A 26234-nucleotide genomic window follows, 5' to 3' on the forward strand; every position below is an offset into this window, starting at 1 on the left:
TTACGCAGTGGAGGCTTCTGTAAAGGTTATCTTCTAATTCAAAATGTATTAGATTAATATCATTAATTGATCCCTGGTAACTGAGATTACAGCTTCCGAATATTTAAGGAGGAATTTATAGTATTGTAAATGTATGTTATTCTTTTGCCCAGCAATTCCATCCATCGTTAGTTTTTGTACAAATTCAATGTTACGAAAGGAATTGTTGCGTGATTACATACATAACTCCATTTTTGATAATTTCTGTTTCCTTTTTCAGCGAACCCAAAAGAATACAATATGCGATTTCAACTTCCTTGCATAAATTATATCCCAAAAGAATCAATACAAGAATACAACAAAATTGATCTCTTTTTTTTTTCTTCTATTCACCAAAATCTCCAAGGATCTTTATAAGGAGGAACATAATTTTCGGTTGGCTTTAGAAGGCGGAACGAGCTCACTGATTTTTCAAGGAAAGGCCCCATCTACACCAAAAGTATTGTCAACATTAGTTAGAGCCTGCCCCTAAAAGGGATAGAAAACAAAAACAAAATAATAAGGAATATTTATTCCTAAAAGATAAAGCAAATATAATGGCACATCATCATATGGTAGCGCTAAGACAAAATATTTCTGGTACATCAAAGAAAATATGGTTTCCACGTACGACCTTGTAACCCATGAGGAAATTTTTGGTACACCAGAAATACTATGTGCACATAAAAAAGCAACCACCAAATCAGTCACCATGCATTTGAATATATAAGTACATATTTTGTTTAATTCATTTTCAACGTGTATTTTAACATTTATTTTACACCTATAGCTAATTTAGTGGCTATTTTTGGTGTGCACGTAGCACGGTTGATTGCACACACATCTTCTAATCCTTTAATTCATTCATGAACTTTTTAGAGAAAATAGATAAATAAATAGAAGTTTAATTTGTATGCACTATCAGTATAAAGATGTTTATGAAATTATGTAACTTCACAATAGCAAAAGTAGCTACTTTCACACTTACTATTATTGTCATCCAAATCGGCTACAAGAATTTCCTTTGCTAACTAGGATTTAATTATATCATTCTAGAAGTGCTTAACTTCATTCATAATTGTTCAAATGTAAACACCATAAGAGAGAGTGGAGTACCTTTTCCCACTGTGGGCTAAGAGTTGAAGCACTGATAGAATAGAAATAACCTGCAATCATTCGCTTCGCAATATCAGAAGAGAATTGCTAAAATGAAATGATGAAAAGAAAATATAACTCGAGAATTTCTGAAGTATTAAACCATGACAGAACAGTCTCGTATCGAATCACAAGTAGAAATAATCTAACTAAGCAAGTTTAAAATACAAGTAGTAAAAATGAGAGGATATACCATCTCTTTCAGCTGTTGAAGCAAGATAATGGCGAAAGACACTTGAATCCGGTGTCTGCAATCACAATTTGCCAGGCAAAGGTAAGCCATTACAGACATCAGTACATCACATCATTCCTTGAGGGCCAAAACAAAATACTTACAACTTTTATTGGTGATTTGCGAACAAGGTATTCATAATACCAATAAGGCTCTCCATCAATCTGCAAAGAGAGTGTAGATATGCTCCACTATGAGTAAACTTGAACTTAAAAATGTAGATGTTGAGTACTATGTCTTATATTTAGAGTATTCATTGTCATTGACAAACAATTACATTTTGATATCTATTTATACAAATATAGGGAGAGCCGGAGAGCCATCGATATAGCCCTAAACAATCAAACACCGACAAATCAGTCCCTAAAAGATATTTTAATAGTTTATGGCAGTGTAATGGTGAATCTGTTATTTGAATGGGATTTGTCATTTTTTAATAAAAATGTTGCAGGGACTACTTTGTCAACACATTAGTTATTGGGGTACCTTGAAGAATTATAATATTCTTTTAGGGGCTAAATTGTCAACATTTTAAGCTTTTAGGGACCAATTTGATGGTTCTCCCATCATATACATTTGATATTACATCAGACTATGATTTCTTTAACACCCATCAAATATGAGAGAGAATTAAGAAATAAATATTATTCCTAAAACTTACTTCCCCGGAATGCGTATCAAGAACTGAACTCTCAGCTAAGCGCTGACTAGAGGTAACTCGCTGCAAATTGTTACAATCATATAGTTATAAATTTGACATATTTCAATATGGATGACAAGCAAAGCAATTTTGTAATTAACATAGTTAAATAAATGTTACTCATGCCTAGACAATAAAGTTTAAAAGGCCATGTTCAGTGCTCAAATCATCCATTAGAGAATTCATATTGGTTTCAACATATGAGACATGGTAAATATGACAATCCAAAAGCTATTGGTTTAAAATCATAGGATTCTTATTCATATTCAGTCAAATATGAATTAAGAATAAGGTAGACATAATTTATAAATGAGTGACATGTTACCAGTGCAGATTTGTCAGATAAAACCGAATCAGCAACCTCTCTTGCAGTCCATTTACTCTTATCCGTTGTTTTTATAATGCTCGAATTTGGGGGACCTATCTGATTTAATACCAAAAAAGAAAAAATCAATAGATAACTAATAATAGTCCATGTTCCAACTGTGAGGTTCTGAAAATACCGTGACAGAGATGATAAGATTATCAATAATATCAACACGTTCCGATACAATGCGCAGGCGAGCATCAGCTGTACAGAATTAGCAGAGCAATATTTTATCAGAAAAAGGAAATCATAAAGCAACCAAATGGTTTGGTTACTTTGATGCACAACAAGCTCAAGAAGCAAAACTCTTGGCGGCCAGCAATTTTTAGTATTTTTTGTCATTATTTGACCGGCACAAACACTAAATTATCTTTAACAAATAAATTTTACTAATTCATGTGTACAAACTCTGAAAAAATCTGGGTGCAAATTATATTGATTCAATGTGTTCAAAACTCTGTAAATATAAGTGCAAACTATATATTTCTTGTGAGTAAAACCCCTCTAAATATGGATGCAAATTATTACTGGTCAAGTGCTGGCAAAAAATGATAATATTTGCTAACCATGTAGTATTGCTCTGCTCAAGAACACACGAGATTTGAATGGAAACAGAACCTGGCCTCAAATCTTAAGCTATTTGATAAGATAAACCTTTGCAATGATGCTAAGGGAAAGAATGGAACTTACGAGAAAGTGGCGCAGCTGAAGAGTATCGCTCGGGCTTTCGTGATTCTACCCTTTAAATAAATGAAAAGAGTTAGCTTCCTACAATTTGAAAATTCCTCTTAATAGTGAAGAAAAAATTTCCAGACAGGAATTGGATTTAGAGGAATTAAACTAATTATAGTTCTGTTAAATGCAGTAGCACAGCACCAAATGCTTAGTCCCATAGAGTCACTTTCACTAAATAATATATATAAAATGATTAGGATTTTTTTAATAAGATTGAAGATGAATCAATAAAACATTGAGTTATATACAGTTATAAACATATATTTAACTAACATCTATACATAATTAACTAAATAGAGCAGTTAAGTATTAACACAAACTACATTTACTTTTGTACTATCCACTATCCAGTAACTACTATAAAAGACAAACAATTTTGTTATCACTTAATTTTAATTTATTATAAGTATTATGGATTGTGAGGCATATAAGTAATTAGTACAAATCAAATCAAATTTCATGAACAGTAACTACCATTTGAAGACAAATTTCTTAGATGGCAACTCAACCGGGTAGAGATAAGAATAGGCATTTAATTCATCTTCAAAGGAAGCCATTTTCGGTTCTTCTTCAGCAAGTGTCACTGCAAAGTAAGAACAAGCGTCAGAGAGAGAGAGAGAGAGAGAGAGAGAGAGAGAGAGAGAATACCAGAAAGTGGGGATGTTAGAGAGAGTGAAGTGAGGCCAAAGAGAACAAAATCCCTTCTAAAGAAGGTATCAGTTTGGGAAGTGGGTTTCAGAGCACAACATGACAAGTGTTTGCGTTTGTGTTTGTGTTTGTGTTGATTAAGGTTGTTGTTGAGGATAAGGTGGATGTTATTGTTGTTAGGACTGAGAAAGGGGAAGAGAGAGAGTGAGAGTGAGAGAGAAGAGTGCAAAACCATTGCAATGGAAGTGTAGAAGGTCTCTAACTCTAAAGTGTTTCTTCATCCACTGACCATATCTTAACTTTCTCAAACTCAATTCAGTAATCTGATTCTGCTCATATGCCACGTTCTTGTCATGCTCCTATTTCTTGTTTTATTTCTTCTTTTCCTTATTTTTAGAAAATAATTTTTTTTTTTTTTTCTGGGCAGGGTAAAGATAGCAATTCATTCATGAAGAGGACCATGGTATTCAAAAAGGTCAAATTACAAATGTTACTTGGAGCCTCTCCTATCATCGGTTTGATAAGAGTAAATTTGAGCCAATAATCATCCGTACACTTAGTGAAATGAATATTCGATATATCTATTATTTATATTGTTTAATATTTTTATTGTCTATATATTTTTTTTCTTGAGTTAATTCATGAGTTATTATATTATCACTTTTTTTAACTTGAGAAAAAGAAACTCATACTAAATTATTAGCTAATGTAATTATTTTACTCGAATTTTATTATATGTTAAAAAAATATGGGTATTTTTATGTAATTTTTTATATAAAAATTATTGTTGTCTTATTTTCGATTATGAATGAGTGGTGTGTTTTAATTTAGTATGAAAATAGTCACAACTCGAAAAGTAGGTTTTGTATTTTAAAAATTTTAAAAAATTAAAGTTCACAAATCGGAGGATAGGATTTGTGTTACTTCACAAATCGGAGGATAGGTTTTGTGTTACTTCACAAATTAAAAGGTTAGATTTGTAATCTCCATACAAAAAAAACACACCAAATTTCCACATTATTGAAAGGTGATTGTTATGGTGCCTACAAATATTTGTGGGTTAAAAATTAATATTCAATTTTAAAAGTATAAAAATAAAAAATTATTAAATATTCAAAACTTACCATATCAAGTAAATTAGACAAAAGTTAGGTACCATATCATAAGTATCATAAAATTCACCTTATTGAAAAACACTTCTATAAATCCAATATCAAAATTAAAAACTCCAATTGTAATGTCAATAGAAATTAAAAAGAATGAAATTAGCAAATAAAATAAAGAAATGTGAGGTATTATAGGTAAAATAAATTGTAGAAATTAAAACAAACAAAAATTAAAGAAAGGATGACAAAGAAAAAATAAACATAAAAGAGAAAAATATATAAAAGTAGATAAATTTTATTAATAAAAACTAAAAAAAATACATTACAAGTGTTTGAACTTTGAATTTAGAGAAATTATTTAAAATTTTCAATTTTTATTCTGCGATGTCAATGGGCTAAAAGCGTTTTGGATTTCCAAGTGCTCTCCTAAAGAGCAGAACTTCTTTACAATATTAGTCTAAGACTTATTTATAGACTTTTATGTCAACTGACCGTTACACTTCATACGTCATTTTCGGCCAATTTGAATTGTCTTTGTAACTATTTCTATACTCTTTTTTCAGTGTCAATTGAAAATTTTAGAAGTAATTAAAACAACTAAACTGTCAAATAATAAAGATCATATAATAAATATACGGAGACATTAACATATAATTATTTCTTTATATAATAATATTTTTTATCTAATATAATGCCTCCGAAATTTCTCACTTAAAAATATACCATAGTGAGAAAATTTTGTTGCCTTATAGTAACAAAGGCACTACATATATATTAGGGAAAAAGATAAATAGGTCCTGACTTTTTAAATTTTTGATAAATACATCTCTAACAAAATTTAAATACAAAAAAGTCCATAACTTTAACAAACAAAGAATAATTTAATCATTCGGTCTACTTGCCTCTTATACACTAAATAGAACTGGCTGACGCGGTTGAAACGATGTCCAGATGTCTGTTACGGTGCCACATAAAAAGGGAATACAGTTCGAATGACAAATAGGTCTTTGCTGATGAAAACGACGTCGTTTTGCAAATAAAGTTCGAAGGACAAATAGGACTTTGATATAACAAATTCTAATTCACAAATAATGAACAAGTGAACTAATGCACTATTGATGCATAAATGAACTAACGCTAACTAATGCCACTGGTACGAGAAAATTGAACTAATGCAATTTATCAAATTTTAATATAATACACGAATGCACTAATGCAAACTTAATACATAAATGATGCACAAGTGAACTGGTGCACTCTTGATGCATAAATGAACTAATGCTAACTAATGCTATTGGTATGAGAAAACTGAACTAATGTAATTTAACAAATTCTAATATAATACACAAATACACTAATTCTAACTGATGCTAACTAATGTGAGAAAATTGAACTAATGCAATTTAAGAAAAAAAAAGTAGAAACAGAACAAGTCCAATTTCTGCAATTTTAATACAAATAATCTAAATTGCAAAATACAACAAGTTAACTAGATTTTAAAATACAAGCATAATTTTATAAACTAAATTCACATAATAGAAGCATAATGAACTAAATTCTCAAGAACCTATTTGTCTTTCAAACTTTATTTGCAAAATGCCGTTGTTTTCATCAACAAGGACCTATTTGTCATTCGAACTTTATTCCTTTTCCAGCATGACACCGTAACAGATACCTGAACACCGTTTCAACCACGTCAGCCAATTCTGTTTAGTGTATGAGAAACAAATAAATGAAAAGATTAAATTGTCCTCTATTTATTAAAGTCAGAGACTTTTTGTATTTAAAATTCATTAAGTGTATTTGTCAAACATTTAAAAAAACAGAAATCTATCTGTCATTTTCCTATATATTATTACTACTTTTTTTTATTGTTATTACTTTTTTTTACTCGTTAAATAGAAATCATATATTGAACCGTATAATATAAATTATTTTGGAATAAGAATGACTTTTTTTTTTAATTAGCTTTTTGTTTATTGACTAGACAAAGAGAACGAGTAGTCCAACATAGATTATAGTATAAAGATCATATTGAAGAAGACCATATTGAAAAAACTTATAAACAAAAATCTGCAAAAAAAAAAGACATTTTAGTAATTGCACTATAAAAAAAATGTTAAATATCGTCAGATTTAATGTCAGCTTGTACCGATAAATTTATCGTCTAATTTTCTGACGTAAAAAAGGAAAAATTCGTTGCTATAAAAGATTACCGTCGAAAAAAAATTTTCATCGCTAAAACTGATGGTAATTATTGGTGCGAAAATATAACTCACTGGCGCCAATATTACCGTCGAATTTTTCATCAGTATATTCCGTCGGTATCACAGTTTAATGAAACGTGTCGTTTTGGTGATTTACCGTTGGAAAAAATTTGACGGTAAAATTAGGTTAAAATTTAAACGCGAAACCCTTTCCCCTTACTTGTGCGAATGATTTCTCTCTCTCTCTCCTGGTCTTCTCTCTCCCAAGTTGTCGAATTGTCACCGTCGTCACTATCGAGAGCTCGTCGTCGTCACCACCACTTGGAGCACCCGCTGGAGCTGTTACTATACGTCGTCGTCGATTCTGCTGCTACTGTTGTCCCCGCTGCATCTTTCGCCATTGTTGCCATTCACATTGTCGTCATTTTCGCCTCTTTCACCACCACTTTAAAGAGACCTTGCAGTCGTTATCATCAGATTTATTATTAGCATGGTTATTTTATTTTTATATATTAATTTGTGACTTTAGCATTTGTTAGGAGTTTTGTTAAATCAGTGGTTAAATTTATTAAATAAAGTATGTGATTAAAATTTATTGTGTTAATTTAATAAATGTAAAAATTAAATGATGTTAGAGTAAGTTAAGTAAGATGAGATTAAGCGTGCGTGAGTTACTAAAAATTTTAGTTGAGTTTAGTGAATGAGATTTTTTTCAATTACATTAAACTTATGTCACTTATTTTTGTCATGCCTCTTGTTAGTTTGATCAAATTAAATAAAAAAATACTTTATTTTCATATGTCCCTTAAAAATAATATTATCATCTCTCAAATTTATATAAATAATTTTCATATGTACTCATATAGCAAGTTTTATTATTTATTTTTTTAATCTAAAAATTAAATGTAAATAGACAATACTGAATATTACAAGTTTGGTAGTGATTTTTAAAATTTTGAAAGTTTTGTAATTTAAATTTTATTTATTTAAAAACTGAATTACTTTTTAAATTTTAAAAATTTTAAAATTTAAATTATATTTATTTATATTTTAGTGCGAATTAAATCGAAATTTTGATGATCCAATCCACATTAACCCCCTTATTTGCATCTAATAAAGTTCTTATTTATTTAATAAATTCTCTTTTTTCACCTTCAATTATCAAAGATAATATTTTAATTTATATTTCATTAATTGGATTTTTAAATATTTCTACTTCTTCCCAGTTACTTTGCACTTGTATATAGAAAAATTAGCTTCAGGTAAACCACTAGAATCTCCTATAGATTACGTATATCAACATTTTTTCATAAACCTTACATAAATTGCTACTGCCTATAGCGGTTTCTGTATGTACCATTTTGAACGTAAACTGCGACTACCAGTAACGATTTACGTTGATCTAGAAACTGCTAGTACTAGTAACAGTTTATATAGATGTGTAAAAGTTGCAATTGTTTTTTTAGTTTGAAAATGTTGTAATATGATATTATAGATTTGTAACTATTTTATTTGAGTAACTTGCCTTAAATATTATTTTGGTCTTTATATTTATTTATTTTAAAACAAAAGATTACACTTATTTTTTTAAAAATATTTATTAAAATGTATTTATCTGTATATATACTAATGAGGTAAATATCAAATTGGTATTCGAAAGATTCTAACACTAACAAAATAGTACTTAATTTTTTTATTGACAAAATAGTCCCTGAATAATTTTAAAAGTTGACAAGCGTATCCCTGAACTTACAGACCAGATTTCTGATAGTCTAATGAATCAATAGTCCCTGAATAATGGTGGATTATAATTTGTTATTTCATCTTTATCTGATTTTCATTCTCTTAGAGAATCAATTTATCTTTCTCTATTTATCATTTTCCTTCTGATTTTTAAATGAATGTTGTGGTTTTGATATTAAAATTGATTACTTGATTAGATTTAGATTTGTATATGAATTTTGATATTGTTATTTTGTTTTTGTCATTATGGTTCTGAAAGAGTGCATTGAGGAGGGAGATCTGGAAAAATTAGAGTAAACTTAATGCGTTGGAAAGAGAGATCCTTTACCGGATTAGGGTTTAGGGGGGATTTTCTAGATTTGGGACAACTCATAGTAGAGAGAGTGCGTTGAGGGATGGAATTAGGGTTTCAGAAGCGGGTTGTTTGGTGTTTTGATTTTTTCAAGTTGGATTGAGTTGTTTAATTAATAATTCTAACTAGGTATGTACATTAACAAGGTTGCCATTTGAGTAAAATACGATGATTAGTTCAACATCATTCTCATCGGAGATGTGTTCCAACGAATTTAATGGTATTCTTATCAAATTTTAAAATTATTTAGACACTATCTTATTAATAAGAAAAATCAGGTATTATTTTATCAATGTCAAAATATTTTCGAATATCGATTTAGTATTTACCTGTATATTAATGCATTCTATATTTATAAAGTTTATCAATACTATTTTTTATAACATTTTTTATTTTTATTTAATAAAGTCTAATATTTCATAAAACGAGGTACATCCGATGCGAACAAAATGGTTGGGCTTATTTAGATAAACGCTAATGTTAGAGTTATTTTGCCCTAAATATATATTTTAGAATTCATTTTGTCAAAAAAAATATTATAATCTATTTTATTAAAATTAGAATATTTCGAATGCTAAAATAATTATTTATTCTAGTATTTTTTTCATTTTTGAAAACAAAATAAAATCAAACTTAATAGTTAATACTAATTGATATTAATATCCAAAAAAGTCAGAAGCCAATAATTTTATTTATGTAATATTCATAGTTAGATATTTATTATATTTAATATTATTTAATTATTTTATCAATAATTAAAAAATTCCAAATACAATACGTCCGGACTGTTATATAGATTTTTTATTTTTTTCATTTTTTTTTATCAAAATCAATAAATTATATTTGGCTGGATTTAAAATATGAATTTAATTTTAATATATTATCAGTGTAAAATAATTTAATATGTACATTTAATTACATAACGTCAGTACAAATAACTATTGTTTAAATTTTTATTATTTATCTTTTTAATTTATATTTTCACTTTTTTTTTCTTCAAATATTTATTACATGTAATTTAGAAAAAATATTAATATTGTGATTAAAAGTTAAAATTAAAATTCAATTCTTTTAAAAAAATAAATTTAAATTAATTTTATAATTATCAATATAAATTTCTTTTATGCTAATATTTAATTATATTTTTATATATATAAAAAATATTATTTTTAAATAGCAAGTATAACAATTAATTATTTCTATTTATACAGAGCAAATCTTAATACATAATCAAATATAAAAATATACATGTTAATTTTTTTTTCAAATTTTAGATAACAAATGTTAAAATTAATTATTATTAAAAAATTAAACTCATTTATATGAAAATAATAACTAAAAAATTTATTATTTATTTTTTTATCTACAGAGACCATGATCTTCTTAGCCGTCGTAGACTTTTGCCACTTACGACCTTCTCGTAAAAGTAGTTTAGTGCCATAAATTTTTTGTACCATAATCTATAAGGTCAGGATCGACGTAATTTTAAAAGATTTATGTTCTCATTATGTTATTAGGGTAAAAAAACTAGTATAAATTTAATTTTGATATATTATCAGTATAAAATATTTGCATTCAATTACGTAATATTGTATCAGAATAAATAACTACCTTTTATATTAAATGCGTAAATAGTCATCTAAAAAATCTAAAAATAGATATAATTGGAGTCTATGATGAGAAATTTTCTTTGGAAGGGACAAGTTGATGGAAGAGGATTGAATCTTGTTTGTTGGAAGGTACTGGTTACTCCAAAAAAAATATGGAGGTTTGGGGATTAGAGATCCTTATTATGTAAATATTACTCTTCTTGGGAAACTAGTTTGGACTTTTTTCTAGCAGCCAAACAAATTATGGGTCCAATTGTTGGATGTCAATACCGATAACCTCTACATGACTGTTTTAGTTATCTTAAGAACAATGACTCTCCCATTTAGAGGAGTCTTTGTAAGACTTGGGAAGTGTTGAAGGATGGGTTTGTTTGTTGTATTGGAGATTTGAACCAAAATTTTTTGTTTTCTAGCTGGAGGAGAGAAGGACGGTTATCTAATGAGATGCATTATGTTCACATTTTTTATTTGAATCTCTGGATACAGGATATTTGGTCGGTTGGTAGGTGGCATTTGGATACTCTTTATTCTCCTTTATCTCAAAATCTGAAAGGTAATATTCTCTCTTACAATCCAGATGAACAAGCAAGTCCGGAAGTAGGTTGGTATTGATGTGGGTTTGCTGCCAAAGCCTATGACTCACGCAATGGTTACTTGTGGTTGTGTAAGCAGCTGTTTGGTTGGGAAGAGCGAGAGAATTGGCTTTGACTTTGGCGTCAACTTGTTCCGAAAAAGCACAAGTTTTTGGCTTGGTTGTGTCTTAAGGAGGCTCTTCCTACTGCAAGTTTTCGCTTTAGAAGAGGGATGTCGTCATCGGATAGGTGTCCAAGATGTCTTTCTAACCATGAATCGATTTTACATTGTATTCGAGATTGTCCAAAAGCTCAACTTGTCTGGCATAGGTTGGATATTTCTTATCATCCTTTGGATTTGAAGAACTGATTCTTGTATTATAGCAGAGAACATCCGTTCAAGTTCTTTTCGGGACTTTGGTGGATATGGCGAGTAAGGAATAATGACATTTTTAATCCTCATGAAACTTGGCCTCCGGAAAAAGTAATTTGCCTGACATTAACTTCAGAAAAAGGAGTTTAGGAATATTTTTGAATTACAAGGTATGTCTCTTCCCTCAACTCTAAATGGTTTTTGGAATTCCCTATTCATTGGTACTTTTAAAATTAATTGTGATACTAGTTATTTTGGTTCAGGTGATAAGTGTTGGTTTTGCTTGTGTTATTAAAGATTGTAATGAGAGTTGGCAAATGGGGTGTTTGGGAATGATTGAGAGTAATAGTATTCTTCAAGAAAAATTATTTGCTATTTGGAGAGGATATCTCTTAACTTCGAATGTGGATCAACGAGATGTTATTTGTGAGATGGATTGTGTGGGAACATTTAATCTTGTTACTTAAGATGGTTTTGGGTTATTGATCCATTGGTACTCAAAATAAGAGATATCATGCATTGGAATTGGCGTGTTGACTTTCATTTGATTACGAGAGATGCAAATACGGTAGCAGATACTATGACAAAGATGATGATAAAGTTACAACTTTTTCATATGGAGCTTCCTTCACCTTAAGAAGAGTTTAAGAGTAGTCTTAAACGAAACTATCCCTCTCTTTAAAAAGTTTTTTTTATTTTGTTTGTTTTATTTTTCTTTATTTAATTTATTTCAGTCACAACCAAAAAAAACCCTTAAAATATATATTCTTAAATTTTGCTTGTCTTAAAATATATATTCACAAATAATATATATATCATTTATTTGCACTGTTAAGTTAGGAGTGAGTGATTGATTTTCCACCAAATTGATCACACAATTATTTGTTCTACACTTCTTCCCTCTGACTCTCTCCGTCTCACCGATCTCAATCATCACTCATCGCCCTTTCCCATTCAACTGGTTCGTTCTCTTTCTCTCTTCATATCAATCATAATTTCTTTACTGTTTTCTTTTTTTTTTGTCGTTTTTGTTTTCTTTTCCGATGAAAGTTCTAATCTTTTTTGAGACCCAATTGCGAAAAGGGACGAAAAGTTGCAAACTTTTCAATTTTTATTCTTCAGGGTTGTTTAATTTTCTTGATCATCTTATAATTTGTTATTTCTCTTGTAAAGGGAAATTGGGAAAGTTGAAGATTTGGGTTTTAGACTCTTAGTAGTGACTAGTTAGCATGTTAGTAAATATTATGATCCAAATTCTTTTTTTATTTTCTAAAGATTCTTTTTGCCATCACTTGAACTTGAAACAGTTGTTGTCTTGGTGAAAAAGGGAATTAAGAAATTTTAATTTCATTTTTTTTTTCTTTCATGAATTCATTTTATCATTGAAGCTGGTAGAACCTGTTAGATTGATTGAATCTCTCTGGTGGATTTAGATTTTCTATTGAAGTCCTGTGGATTTATTGTCTAATTCTATGGTTCTTTGTTCTTTATGTGTGTGTATAAAGGCAAGAAGAAGAAGTAGAAGGAGATTGTTTTTGTGTTTTATTCGAATCAAGTTCAATGAAGCAAATAGTGTCTTCTTTGAATCCATATGCAGCATCCTATGTTCCACTCTCTAAAAGAGAGTCACATGATGCAACTGCTGATCCATTTCAGAGTCCTCCTTATCATGCTGCACAGAATCAACACCATCAGTTTCACTCGAGCGCTTCGGCTTCTAAACCGGTTGTCGAAACTTTCCAAGGGAATATCAACAACCCTGCATCTAGTTCTTATGGCTCGGTGCCGGCAGGTTTTGTAGATAACCAGTTCGCGGATTATGATCCTGATATGGATGTTGAATATCTTAGAATGCAGTTCCCGGGTATATCTGAAGAATCCCTTAGAGATGTCTATATGGTAAATGAGTGTGACATCGATGCTGCTGTTGAAATGCTGAACCAACTTGAACTTAAGGTAATGCTTTTTGGCTTTAAATTTTGTAGTCCACCGATGGCAAAGTTGTTTGGTTTGTTGATTGATTGTTTCATTGTTCTAGAAATTTTATATTCACAGTTTACCTAATTATGTACTCCATGCTACTCAAATTTGTGTAATTTTTTGCAAATGTTGAATCACTGATTGTGGCAAGAGTATTTGCAGTTGGAATTTAATCGCGGAGGAAAACAAATAATTGATATATGCTTCTTCACCTTTTGTACATTAAATCTCAACAAGTTATTTGAGATTCCTAGGTAGAATGTTTTGAATATTGGAAAGTTTGAATTCCATTTATTTCCCCTTTGAATTATTATAAGTACTTCATTTGGTTTCAAGTTCAATTGTTTTAATGGTTGGTCTTATTTTCTTGCAAGTAGTTCAGAGTTTGTTTGGTTTCCGGTTTCATTTTCTGATATCACTTCTAATGTTTTGTTTTCAGAGTGAAGGAAAAAAAGTGAAAATAATACAATCCTCTCTTTACTTTTGCTTTTGTATGCACTTCTTTCACAAAATCTTGAAAACAAAAATATTCGAAATAGAAATAGGAAATCAAAATAGAAACAAAAAATGAAAACAGAAACCAAACAAATCGAGTCAATTCGAAGTTTTCCTACCTATTGATGTTTGACCTGTCTGTTTCATACCTGTTTGTCTGAGTTGATATAATTTCCCAAATTCATTAAATAGTATTTTTTTTTGTGTGACTAATCCATTAAATAGTATAACCAAATTATATTCATATTATGTCTCCGTGATACATATTCTAAGGGGTAATTGTTTACCCACTTTGCAGTTCGATGGTGTCGAGTCCTCTGGAAGTCTTCCGGAGACGCTGGATATTGGCGATGTATCGGAATCTGGATCAGCTTCTGATTCTGCATCATTGAAACTGAAGAATGTAGCAGCTGAAGCTAGCACTTCAACTTCCTCATCCCATTTATCTGCCAATACATTATGAAATTACATAAAAAGAAAAACGAATCTTTTGCTCAAATTGGTGTGTAAAATAGGGTAAAGTTTTACCTTAGGTTGAAGCAGCCTCTCACATACATAATTTGTTTTCTTTTTTTATTTTTGGGTGGTGTTTGTATAGTTTCTCAGCTGCATCTTGGTTTCTTTTTACCCCCTATGGACTATGGAGTATGGATTGAAAAATGTTTCTTTATTTTGATTTGTTAGTTGTTACACATTGAAGTGTGTGTGACTCTGCAGCTTTTACTTGTATGACATGCCAAAAATGGTACAAGAAAAGAAAAAAAAAATGATCCAAAAGGTGATTTTAAAAAAAAAATTATTTGGGATTTGGTTAGCTGGCTTGTTAAAGCATTGTAGCTTGTGAGCATACCTTGGAGATTTTGCAATGGAAGATTTGTTGTACGAAAAAGAAAATTTAAATTTTGAAGTATGCTATTGTGCCTTATTGATCACTTCATAATCAATCCTTATTTTTTTTCTGTCCTATTAGGTATATACCAAAATTAGTTATCTGCATAGAATATATATGACTATTCTTTTCATTTTAAAGAATTTTTTGCAGCAAAAGTGTATAGTTAAGAACAAAAATATAGTTTATTGAACCCATATTTATCTTGGTAATAAAAGGTATTGAGAATCAGTTACAATTACAAGAAGAAATAAAAGAGTCGTGCCACACATTCAAATTTTTTTTGGCAATCAAATCTAACTTAGTCTAAATCTAATAAAAATTAATTTTATTAGTGAAAGCGTAAATACATGCTTTAATTACGTGAACGTTTTTGCGTTTCTCCTCCTCTTCCTTTTTTTTCGTGTTTCTACTCTTTCTTTTTCGCATTTCTTCTTCCTCTTCGCGTGCTTTCTCCCTATCGTTATTCTTTTATTGTTGTTATTGTTGTTGCGTATTTTTTTTCTTTTCTTCCTCCTCTTCCTAGTAATTTTTCAGTATTATGCATTTCTTCTTCTTCTTTATTTGATTTTTTCTTATTTTTATTCTCGTTGAAAGAGTAAAACCAGAAGAATAATGAGAAAGTAAAACAAGAAGAAGAAGAAGATGAACAAGAAAAGAAGAAGAAGATAATGATGAAGAAGGAGGAGGAGGAGTTTTGAACTATCATTAAGTAATTTCTGTGCATTCTGGATTTAATTTTATTGTATTTTGGTCTGAGCTTGTTTTGAACTGAGTTCGTTTGTGTGTCATCATCATTAAGGAATTTCGGTGCATTCTGAATTTGAACTGTTATACATATAAAAAGAAGATGACGACGATGACAATAACGATAACAATGATGATGATGGAGGAGATCCAAAATACTCAAATGAAAAAAAAAATGAGGAAGAGGAGATTGAGGTGATGGTGTGGTGTGGTGTGGTGACGACGACAATAACAAAAGATAATGAGATAAAAACAAATAGAAGGAGAAGAAGAAGAAGTAACAACATTAGTGGGACAAGAAGGAGGAGAAGTAACACGAAGAAGAATAAAAAGGAGCGCCTAATGTGAAAAACAGTTACAACAATTTAGTTGAACTTGATTAAATATTTCACTTGGTTCCAGAGTTGTATTTGAAATAAATTTATATATTGTTGTCTATCAACTTTAATAATTTGGTCTCTTCTTAAAATAAGAACACAAGTTTAAATTTTGAAAAATTCACTTTTAAGAGGGCAAGTTACTTTACATATTTTATTTATCAATTTATCTGTAATATATACCTTTTGTTACGATTTACCTATGTATTATTTAATATTTAATTCTTTAAGTGAATAGGATAAAATCATAATAATTTTAAAATAAAAATTTATGTGAATTCTATCACCTTTTTTTAATAGTAACTAATTTTTTTATTTTTTCTTTGTTAGAATATAAGTAGGATCAATTAAGATTAGTTAGTACCATTTATATTTATATAGCATATTTATATATTTATTGTAAGATTTTATACTTTTATTACTTTGATTCTTCTAAGACCTATATATACTTATACATTATACATTTGTCAATACACTCAATACAGTTTTCTTTTTTTATCTTTCATCTTTGTATCTAGTGTTATTAAAAAATCATATGTCTTTGCTGCCATAGATAGAAAAGATGAATTTTATCGAAACTGTGATCGTTTTGGACACCTTTTCTCTGATTGTTCTTCTATTGAATGTCAAAAATGTAAATTCCAAAGTAACATTAACTACAATTGTCCCAACCTGTTCTGTCATTATTGTAAGCTATCGGGATACGCGATTACTACCTGTCCTACTTGCCCACCATGTTCATATCATAACAAGTATCATTTTCGTCCTAACTACTCTAAAAATGTGCCTGCTACTGCTGCTCCTAAATCTACTAGCTCCGTTTACTCAACCCATCTCTTGTCTCCCTATCCGATATTGAGTCCCTTCTTAAGCAACTTCTTTCTTTTCTGGTAATACTCTTGCTATTTTTTCCACTATTCCAAGTAATTCTAAATGATATTTTGATTTCAGTTGCTTTCATCACATGTATCCTTTGCGTCATCTTTTCTCATCTTTGTCTACCATTCCAAATGCACCTTCTGTCAATACCATTGATGGTTCCCTCTTGCATGCGACACATAAGGGTTTTATTTCACAGTCACATCTTAATCTCCCTGATACTTATTATATTCCAAAATTAAACTTTAATCTTATTTCTGTTGGTCAACTTGTTGATCTCGATTTTGCCATTATGATTAAAACTCAGTTTTCCAAGGTCATTAAAGTTTTCGACATGATAATGCTATGGAAAACAGTGACTCCAAACTTTTAACTTTTCTTGCTAATTAGAGTACTTTGTCTAAGTTTTCTTGCCCTAGTACATCTCAACAAAATGGACAGGTTGAACACAAACATCGTCACATTCTTAACTCTGTTCGTGCAATGCTTATTTCTTCTTTGTATCCTGAGCATACTTGGGATGAAGCTGTTCTTACTGCTGTCCATGTTATCAATATACTTCCTTCTTCTGCCATTGGTAACATTACTCCCTTTGAGCGTTTTTATCATACTCTCCAAATTATAGTTCTCTTCGAGTCTTTGGTTGTGTCTGTTTTGTTCTTCTTCAGCCTCATGAACATAATAAACTTAAACCTCGGGCTCGCATGTGTTGTTTTCTTGGTTATAACACTACAGACAAGGGTTATCGTTGTTGGGATCCTCTCTCTATCCATATTTGTATATCTCTTCATGTTGTATTCTAGGAGCATCACATGTTTTCTAGGTTCTCTTCATTTGAGTCCATTCCTCATACTCATTCAACATTTTTTTACTAACCCCAATGTTGATCTTTTTCCTAGTGATGATTCCATAGGTTTTATCTCAAGTCAACCTCTCCAGCCCCCTACTCTTCTGCCTTCTCCATCTCCTGATGATTCCAGACCGGACGATGATCCTGCTCCTACTGTCATGCCTCCTCCCTCCAATCGTTCTTGTAGGGTAAAAAATCCACCTCCTCATCTTCTTTATTATCATTGTCTTTCTACTATTCTTTATCACCATGAACCTAAGTCATTCTGAGAAGCCTCCACAAATCCAATTCAGCAGCAAGCAATGCAGGAAGAAATCCAAGCACTTGAAAAATAACACACTTGGGACTTGGTTGATCCTCTTTCTGATCTAGAAGTTGTGGATAGTAGATGGGTATACAAGATCAAGACTCGCTTTAATAGTTCTATTTACCATTATAAGGTACGATTGGTTGCTCAAGGATGTACGCAAGAGTATGGTATTGATTATGAAGAGACTTTTTCTCAGGTTGCTTGTTTCACATCTGTTCGAGCTCTCGTTGCAATTGTTGCAGTCAAGAAATGGTCTCTCGGTCAGATAGATATGAAGAATGCACTTCTTAATGGGGATTTGAAAAATAAGGTCTATATGAAACCACCTTTAGGATATCCTTGTCCTTGTAGCAAAGTTTGTCTCCTTTGTAAGGTACTTTATAGTCTTAAGCAAGCTCCTCGTGAATGGTTTGAAAAGTTCAGTACCACTATATGCAATCTCGGTTTCACTTGCAATCTTTATGAGAATGCTCTCTTTATTCGTAAAAGTGAACATGGTGTTGTTTTTTTTTTTTTTGTATGTTGATGACATGATCATTAATGGAGATGATGTTGATGGTATCTCTGATCTTAAACCATCTTATTACCATACTTTTAAGATGAAAGATCTTGGTTCTCTCAGTTATTTTCTTGGTCTAGAAATCATAATCACAGATGACGGTATCTATCTCTCTCAAGCTAAGTATGTTTCGGATCTTGTTGCTCGAGCTGGAATTATAGATAGTCGTACTGAGTCTATTCCTCTTGAGCCTAATGTTCGATTTACTCCTATGGATGACACTGTTTTGGATAATCCTACTCTTTATTAACAATTAGTTGGAGGTCTCGTCTATTTGACTGTCACACGACCAGACATCGCCTATCTAGTTCATGTTCTTAACCAGTTCTTATCAGCTCCTCCTACTACTTACTATGTGGCAGTTCTTCGCATTCTTCACTACATCGAAGGCACTCTATTTCATGACCTTTATTTTTCTGCCTATTCATCTTTATCCCTTCATACGTACTCAGATGCTGATTGGGTTGATGATCCCACTGATCATCGTTCTACTACTGGTTATTGTTTGTTTCTTGGTGACTCTCTCATTTTCTGGTGAGCGAAGAAGCAAACGTTCACTACTCGATCAAGCACAGAAGCTGAATACCGTGCTGAGGTTGTCTCGATTCATTAGCTTCTCGAAGACTTCAGTGCTCCTCAGTCGTCTCCAACTGATTTTTTGTGACAACCACAATGCTATTCAGATTGCCTATAATGATGTTTTTCATGAATGCACCAAACACATTGAGATTGATTGTCACTTTGTCCGGCAACGTCTTCTTATTGATGTTGTTCATCTCATAGCTGTTGCCTGTTGGAACTTTGGATTAGACTTCTGATATCTTCATGAAGGCTCATCATCCTACTCATTTTCGGACTATAGTATCCAAACTCAAAATGATATCTTTAACTCCTACTTAAGTTTGAGAGGGGAGAGAAATATTAGAATATAATTAGGATCAATTAAAATTAGCTAGTATAATTTATATTTATATAGCATATCTATATATTTATTGTAGGATTTTATATTTTTATTATTTTGATTCTTTTAGTACCTATATATATCCTTGTACGTTGTACCTTTGTCAACATACTCAATAATACACTTTTTAAATTATTCTCTTGTTTTTAATATTCTTTAAGAGAATTGGGATATTTGGTTTAATTTCTTTGGTGTCTTATATTTTTTTTCTTCTTAAACATAAAAAGAAGTTCACCTTTTATCATTTGAACTCAAAAACAATTAATTATAAGACTAAAAAATTAATGTTACATTGGTTATTTTAAAAACTCTAACAAAAATAAAAAGTTAATTAATTCAACAATGAAGAAAAGATAATTGCTTTTGTGTGTTTGTTTTTTCGTTTTAGTCAAAACTGCATGTGCTTGGCTATTTATTTTTTTTACTTAAGGGTGCGTTTGCTTTTCTATTTTTTATTTTGTCAACATGTGTAGTAAAAATATATTTTAAGAATATATAAAATAACAGTTTATTAAAATTTATTAAAAATTAAATTTTTTAATATTTTTAATATATTAAATAAATTTAATTTTAATGTATTATTAATTTAAAATAATTTTACACGTATTTTAAATTATATAATGATATGTCAAAANTGTCAACGATAATAACTATTTAAGTTAACCACTAAAAATATTTTCGAATTATTTTCATATTAACAAAAATATCCTCAACTTTTAGAATTTTTTATTTTAATAAATTAAATAAATATTTTATTTATTAAAATAAATAATTTTAAAAATTATTACAAAAATACCTTAGTCTCTCTTATCTTCTTTAGTAACCAGCTGGGTATCTTTTAAAAATTTAAACCCTAGGCCTAGTTCAGTAACCAGCTCTCTCACTCACCCCACACACACAGGCACAGCGCCGCCCACCTCCCCCAGTTCTCTCACTCTCACCTCGGTTCACCGCCATCGCACGCTCGCCTCCGTCGCCGGGCCTCTTGCTGGATCCACCTCACGCTCGCGTCTCCTCCGCTCGTCATCCCTCGCGGGCTCCCTCTGCCTCGTATTCTGCTCGTTCGCCATCACTGCACCCAACGGTCTGTCCAGGTCTCTGCCCGCTCCTCCGTCCAGCCACCATTGAAGTTTGATATTGAGAATGGCGGAAGATAATAACGAAGTCACACAAACATTTAAGGATTTGGGATTATCTGAAGAATTGGTGGAAACTTGTGATAAATTAGGTTGGAAAAATCCATTGAAGATACAATCAGAAGCGATTCCTCTTGCACTACAAGGTTTCTGCTTTTTCACTAATTATTATTATTATTACTGATTTCGAGCAGAGTTTGTGTAAATTATGAATGTTAAATTCTAATTATACAATGCTCATTCCAATGTAATATATGTTATTGTTAGTTCAATATCTGTTAAGAGTGGGTAGCACATTGTTGATGATGGTTTAAATAATGGTGGAAACTCACATACATTTGTCATCACGTGGAGTGATAGATAAGAACTGTTAGATGATTTATTGGTTTGACTAAATTATCATCAATCAACCTCACATGAATTCAACTGCATGTGAGTTGTCACCTTTAATAATTTATTAATTAGTAATTGCTTGCACTTATTTGGGCATGCTATTGTTATAGGAAAAGATGTGATTGGACTCGCCCAAACGGGTTCTGGTAAGACTGGAGCTTTTGCACTTCCCATATTGCATGCCCTCTTAGAGGCGCCACGCCCCAATGATTTCTTCGCATGTGTGTTGTCTCCCACAAGGTTTGATTCATACATTGATATAACTTTCATGTATTTTATTGAATTAATTGTTGATGTATAACTAGTTCAGTTCTTTGTTTTTCTCACACCTGTCTTTGATATAGAGAACTTGCTATTCAAATTGCTGAGCAGTTTGAAGCTTTAGGGTCTGGGATTGGTGTCAAGTGTGCTGTGGTGAGTTTTAACATTCATTTGTTTTATGGCTTCTTGAGACTCTTTCCAGCATTGCACTTAGTTTATTGTTTCGTGGAGCTGCTTTAGTGCTCTATTTATTACATGCTTTACATCGAATAAGCTCTTCTGTTGTGATCCTTTCTTTTTTTGCCAGCTTGTTGGAGGGATTGACATGGTACAGCAATCCATCAAGATAGCAAAGCAGCCTCATATTATTGTAAGTGCTTAGCAAAGCAATGCATTAAGATAGCATTTGTTAATGGGTTATTTACGGATCATATTTTTTAAATGAGTAATGCTACACACCCAAGTCTTTTTATGAACCAAGTTTAACCAAGTTAAACCATAAGACTTGGAGTAATGCTACTCATAACTGATTTTTGTTGATATTAGACCAACTTGGTTAATAAAAACACTTGGATGTGTAGCATTATTCTTTTTGGATTACTATATAATGGATACAGATGAACCTAGACAAATTTGTATAATGTTTTAAGTTGATGTCTTGGTGAACTATCCATTAATGTCAAGAGTAATTAGCGTCAAAATAATTAGTGATCTTTGATTGCATTGAATTCATTCTGTTGGTCTCTCTAGCTATTGTTAAGCTTCAGATCAAGTCCCATGCCATGCATGTTTGGAAATTTAAAAGTATTTTCATTTACCTTGAAGCGTTTTAATAAATTGTCTTGTCATAGTGTCTCAGATTGTTCAACTGTTCTTTTATCATTTTGTTAATTTTTTCCATTTATTGTCTTGTTTGGTTTAAAAAGCCAGTGTTTGATGTCTATGATGTCATTTTTTATTCACTACATGGAAGAGACAGCCTAGTCCTGTCAAAGTGGTTGTCCTTGCTGATACACTAATGCTATATATGTGCGTTGAAATTAACTAGGCACATTCTGAATTTGCAAGACTGAGTTTGTGCTTATGATTTAGTGTTTCTTTGGTTGTTGAGTTATTTTCAGCCTTCTTATTTTTTGTCGATCCTGTGTTTCTTTTCCTCCTTTATGTTAAATTCATACCTTTGCAGGTCGGAACACCAGGACGCGTTTTAGATCACCTCAAAAACACCAAAGGATTTTCTCTTAATAGATTAAAATATTTGGTATGATTTGTACATAATGCTGATGCTACATTATTCTATGCTCAAGTTTTCTTTTCTTTTTATTTAATCCAATCATTTGATACACGTGCTGTGTGAACTATGTATTGATTGTACATAATGAGTTCTGAATATTTTTCACCACTTTTACTCTGCCCACCCAGTTTGCTCCTCGCATATATGAGCTCAAGAGTTCACCTCTTATTTCATTAAAATCTTTATTTACTCAATGTTGAGTTATGAAATACATAACATAATTCATGTAACTGACTCGATGCAATTTCTGCAAGTTGATTTTCTTTTGAGATTTATGTTTCTGCATTGGATTAGGTGCTTTATATATTGTTGCAAAGTTATATCTTAAAGAATGTTTGATCCTGATTCAAAGTTACGAGAAAACATTTTATGGATTCTTTGGCCTATTTTTGGACTTTAAAGTTTACAAAAAGAAATATTTAATAAAAGTTTCCTGTTGTCTACCATAGCATTTTTTCATCTCTCATTTCTTTATCGTACATATATTTGAACTTGCTATATTCTACACATTCAGGTCCTAGATGAGGCAGACAGGCTGTTGAATGAGGACTTTGAGGAATCACTTAATGAGATTATACAATTGATTCCTCGCGAGCGGAGAACATTTCTGTTTTCTGCTACAATGACTAAGAAGGTATATACGAATATTTATGGACAACTGTCTACTTTACTTTATCATCGTGTGTACAATATGATTATTATGCACAGGGACAAATCCATAACAGTTGAAGAGGGGGAGGGGGTGGGGCTGAGACCATAAGTGAACAATGTAAAAATAAATATCAATTCTAGTGGAATGTATTAAAGTATGTAAAAAATATGAGGAGATCAAGGGCTCAATAAACTTACTATGACCATATTTATGTTGGCATGCAGCTAGTTCATATGGAAATATGTGATAGGAGGAGTAGGGAAAATTATTTTTATAGATTGGAATAGATCAGATATATGTTGTCCGTTTCAGATTTATGGCATTTTGAATTTAGGACTATGTTGTTCTTCTAAGATTTATGGCATTTTGAATTTAGGACTTAAAAGGGTTCTGGTTTTCCTCTCCTATGAATAAATTTTACCAAAAGCTCCAAAGAGTTTGTTTAAGGAATCCTGTGAAGGTACCCTGTATATTTGCAAATATGTTTAGATTTTAGTTGTTCCAAATTTACTCAATTTGTTTTTGTTTAATTTAGATTGAAGCAGCCTCTAAGTATTCTACTGTTGACACACTGAAGCAGCAATATCGTTTCTTACCTGCCAAACACAAGGTTTGTGTTATCCATCATTGATTCTTCATAAAATGTTTGATTTTTGAAGGGGATTTCGGTAAGCGTAATTGAACATCATTCGTGTCATGTATTTTTGGCACAATGGACTAGATCTTATATGTTTGAATAATCATGACATTTACTTTAGAAAAACATCTACTTCTTGCAGCATGTTAGATTGACTGCATGGAGTTTTGTGGGAAAACTCTTCATTGAACTCTTCTATCAAATTGCCTTTTTGGACTGAGATCAATATAACTCTTGTCAAAAGGCTTGCTTAGGTGCTAGAGGCGACGGGAGAAATGGTTCAGGAAAAACATTGAAAAAAGTATTAGATTTTTTAGAAAAATACAAAAAATGTTAAACGGGCTGCTCGCTTAACCTGTTATTTTTTTTCCGCCTGAAATTTAAACGGACCTGATTTTAAAGGTAAAAGCCTTCCCGTTTAAGCGGGGAAACAGGCTGATCCAACGGGTTTAGCCCATATTGACGGCCCTAGTTTTGGCTCTTTTTAGATGCTGAGAAGGCAAGGCGCTAAGGCATGTGCCTTGCTCTGAGGCTGCTTTCTGTTTCGTTTTTCTATATATTAGATGAGAGGAACCGTCCCTTTTGTTAAAGGGCTTAGTGTCAGCCAAAAATACACTAAATTATCTGAGTTAGCCCAATAAAATATTAGATACATACCCCTGCTACCCTAAAAGATATTAGGTTTTGCATAGAAGATAGAAGACCACTGCTTGACCTGCACAACAACAGAAGTTGAAATGCCAGAAGGGCACCACTTGACCACCCTGTTGCTTCTCTTACCACCTTTTTTGGTTGAAGTTTTGGCATTCCACAAGTAGTTTTTGTTTAGGAACTTATTATTATACTTTATTGAGGATGTGTCTAATTATCATTGTGAAGTACTTTATTTTGCACAATAGATATATATGCTACTGTTTTCTAATGCCTTTGTTTACTGAATCATACATTTTTTGGTGCCTTTTGCATTTGACTGAGTTTTATGCATTTTAGCTTTCATGAATCAGCCTATATCTTCTATGCGTGCAATCTATGTCCTGTTTAATTTATTGTGTTTTCTTATAGGATTGCTACCTTGTGTACATTCTCACTGAAATGGCTGGAAGTACATCAATGGTGTTCACTCGTACATGTGATTCAACTCGTCTTCTTGCTTTGATTCTTAGTAATCTTGGTCTCAAAGCCATCCCAATTAATGGTCATATGACCCAGGTAATTGTATTAAACATTCTTGTATTATAATAGGTAATTGTATTGAACATTCTTGTATTATAATAATTAATTGTTAATTAGTAAGTTCTTGCAAAATATTCTTTCTTCCACCTTATGGGAGAGAGGATGTGGGGTGGAAGAAGAATCTCTCTCTCTCTCTCTCTCTCTCTCTCTCTCTCTCTCTCTCTCTATAGTGCATGGACACATGCATATTTGTTATTTGTGGTTTGCCAGTTGTCTGTAATTCTTTTTTACAATAATCTTGACAGTCAAAAAGGCTTGGAGCCTTGAATTTATTCAAGTCGGGGGCTCGCAATATTCTCATTTGTACTGATGTAGCTAGTAGAGGATTGGATATTCCAACAGTAGATGTTGTGATTAACTATGACATCCCCACAAACTCCAAAGTAAGATGTGCTATAATTAATCTAACTTTTGAATTTAGCCTCATGTTATTTGTTCTACAAATTCTAGGTTGACGAATCATCTAATTTCTGCTCTAGACCTAAACCTAAATTGCTGGATTCCTTATCTTGTGGCCTGCAGGATTATATACATCGTGTAGGAAGGACTGCTCGTGCAGGGCGTTCTGGGGTTGCAATTTCCCTTGTGAACCAATATGAGCTGGAGTGGTACATTCAAATAGAGAAACTTATAGGTGAGAGTAGTAGTATATTCTTTAACATGTATTGTTAAGGCTGGGAACATTTTCTAAAGTCGTCAATGCAACTAATATTTCAGGCAAGAAGCTACCAGAATATCCTGCACAAGAAGAGGAAGTTCTACT

General features: G+C 31.4%; 3 protein-coding genes across 3 annotated transcripts in view; 2 read left to right on the forward strand and 1 right to left on the reverse strand.

The window, feature by feature from the left end:
• Positions 1 to 134: 134 nt before the first annotated feature.
• LOC107463042 (psbP domain-containing protein 5, chloroplastic) lies at positions 135 to 4183 on the reverse strand. The gene is made up of 10 exons (XM_016081752.3): positions 3856 to 4183; positions 3682 to 3790; positions 3163 to 3212; positions 2609 to 2676; positions 2431 to 2529; positions 2067 to 2126; positions 1510 to 1569; positions 1367 to 1421; positions 1135 to 1184; positions 135 to 467 (listed from the first exon to the last, which is right to left on the reverse strand). The coding sequence occupies exons 1-10, from the start codon at positions 4088 to 4090 to the stop codon at positions 369 to 371; spliced, it is 885 nt and encodes a 294-aa protein (XP_015937238.1). The 5' UTR covers positions 4091 to 4183; the 3' UTR covers positions 135 to 368.
• Positions 4184 to 12653: 8470 nt separating this feature from the next.
• Positions 12654 to 15107, forward strand: LOC107463036 (polyadenylate-binding protein-interacting protein 6). Its single transcript, XM_016081741.3, has 3 exons — positions 12654 to 12779; positions 13324 to 13774; positions 14592 to 15107. Exons 2-3 carry the CDS (start codon positions 13379 to 13381, stop codon positions 14754 to 14756), a joined length of 561 nt encoding a protein of 186 aa, XP_015937227.1. The 5' UTR covers positions 12654 to 12779; positions 13324 to 13378; the 3' UTR covers positions 14757 to 15107.
• A 5599-nt stretch (positions 15108 to 20706) lies between these two features.
• Positions 20707 to 26234, forward strand: part of LOC107463037 (DEAD-box ATP-dependent RNA helicase 10) — a gene marked incomplete in the record, with an annotated part of 6233 nt that continues 705 nt past the window's right edge. Inside the window, 12 exon segments of the mRNA XM_016081743.3 lie at positions 20707 to 21147; positions 21505 to 21634; positions 21739 to 21808; positions 21963 to 22025; positions 22842 to 22916; positions 23464 to 23585; positions 24022 to 24061; positions 24137 to 24211; positions 25301 to 25447; positions 25717 to 25854; positions 25994 to 26105; positions 26189 to 26234. Coding sequence (XP_015937229.1) covers positions 21009 to 21147; positions 21505 to 21634; positions 21739 to 21808; positions 21963 to 22025; positions 22842 to 22916; positions 23464 to 23585; positions 24022 to 24061; positions 24137 to 24211; positions 25301 to 25447; positions 25717 to 25854; positions 25994 to 26105; positions 26189 to 26234 — 1157 coding nt within the window.

The sequence above is a fragment of the Arachis duranensis genome, chromosome 8, assembly GCF_000817695.3.
Source record: "Arachis duranensis cultivar V14167 chromosome 8, aradu.V14167.gnm2.J7QH, whole genome shotgun sequence".
Taxonomy (NCBI): domain Eukaryota; kingdom Viridiplantae; phylum Streptophyta; class Magnoliopsida; order Fabales; family Fabaceae; genus Arachis; species Arachis duranensis.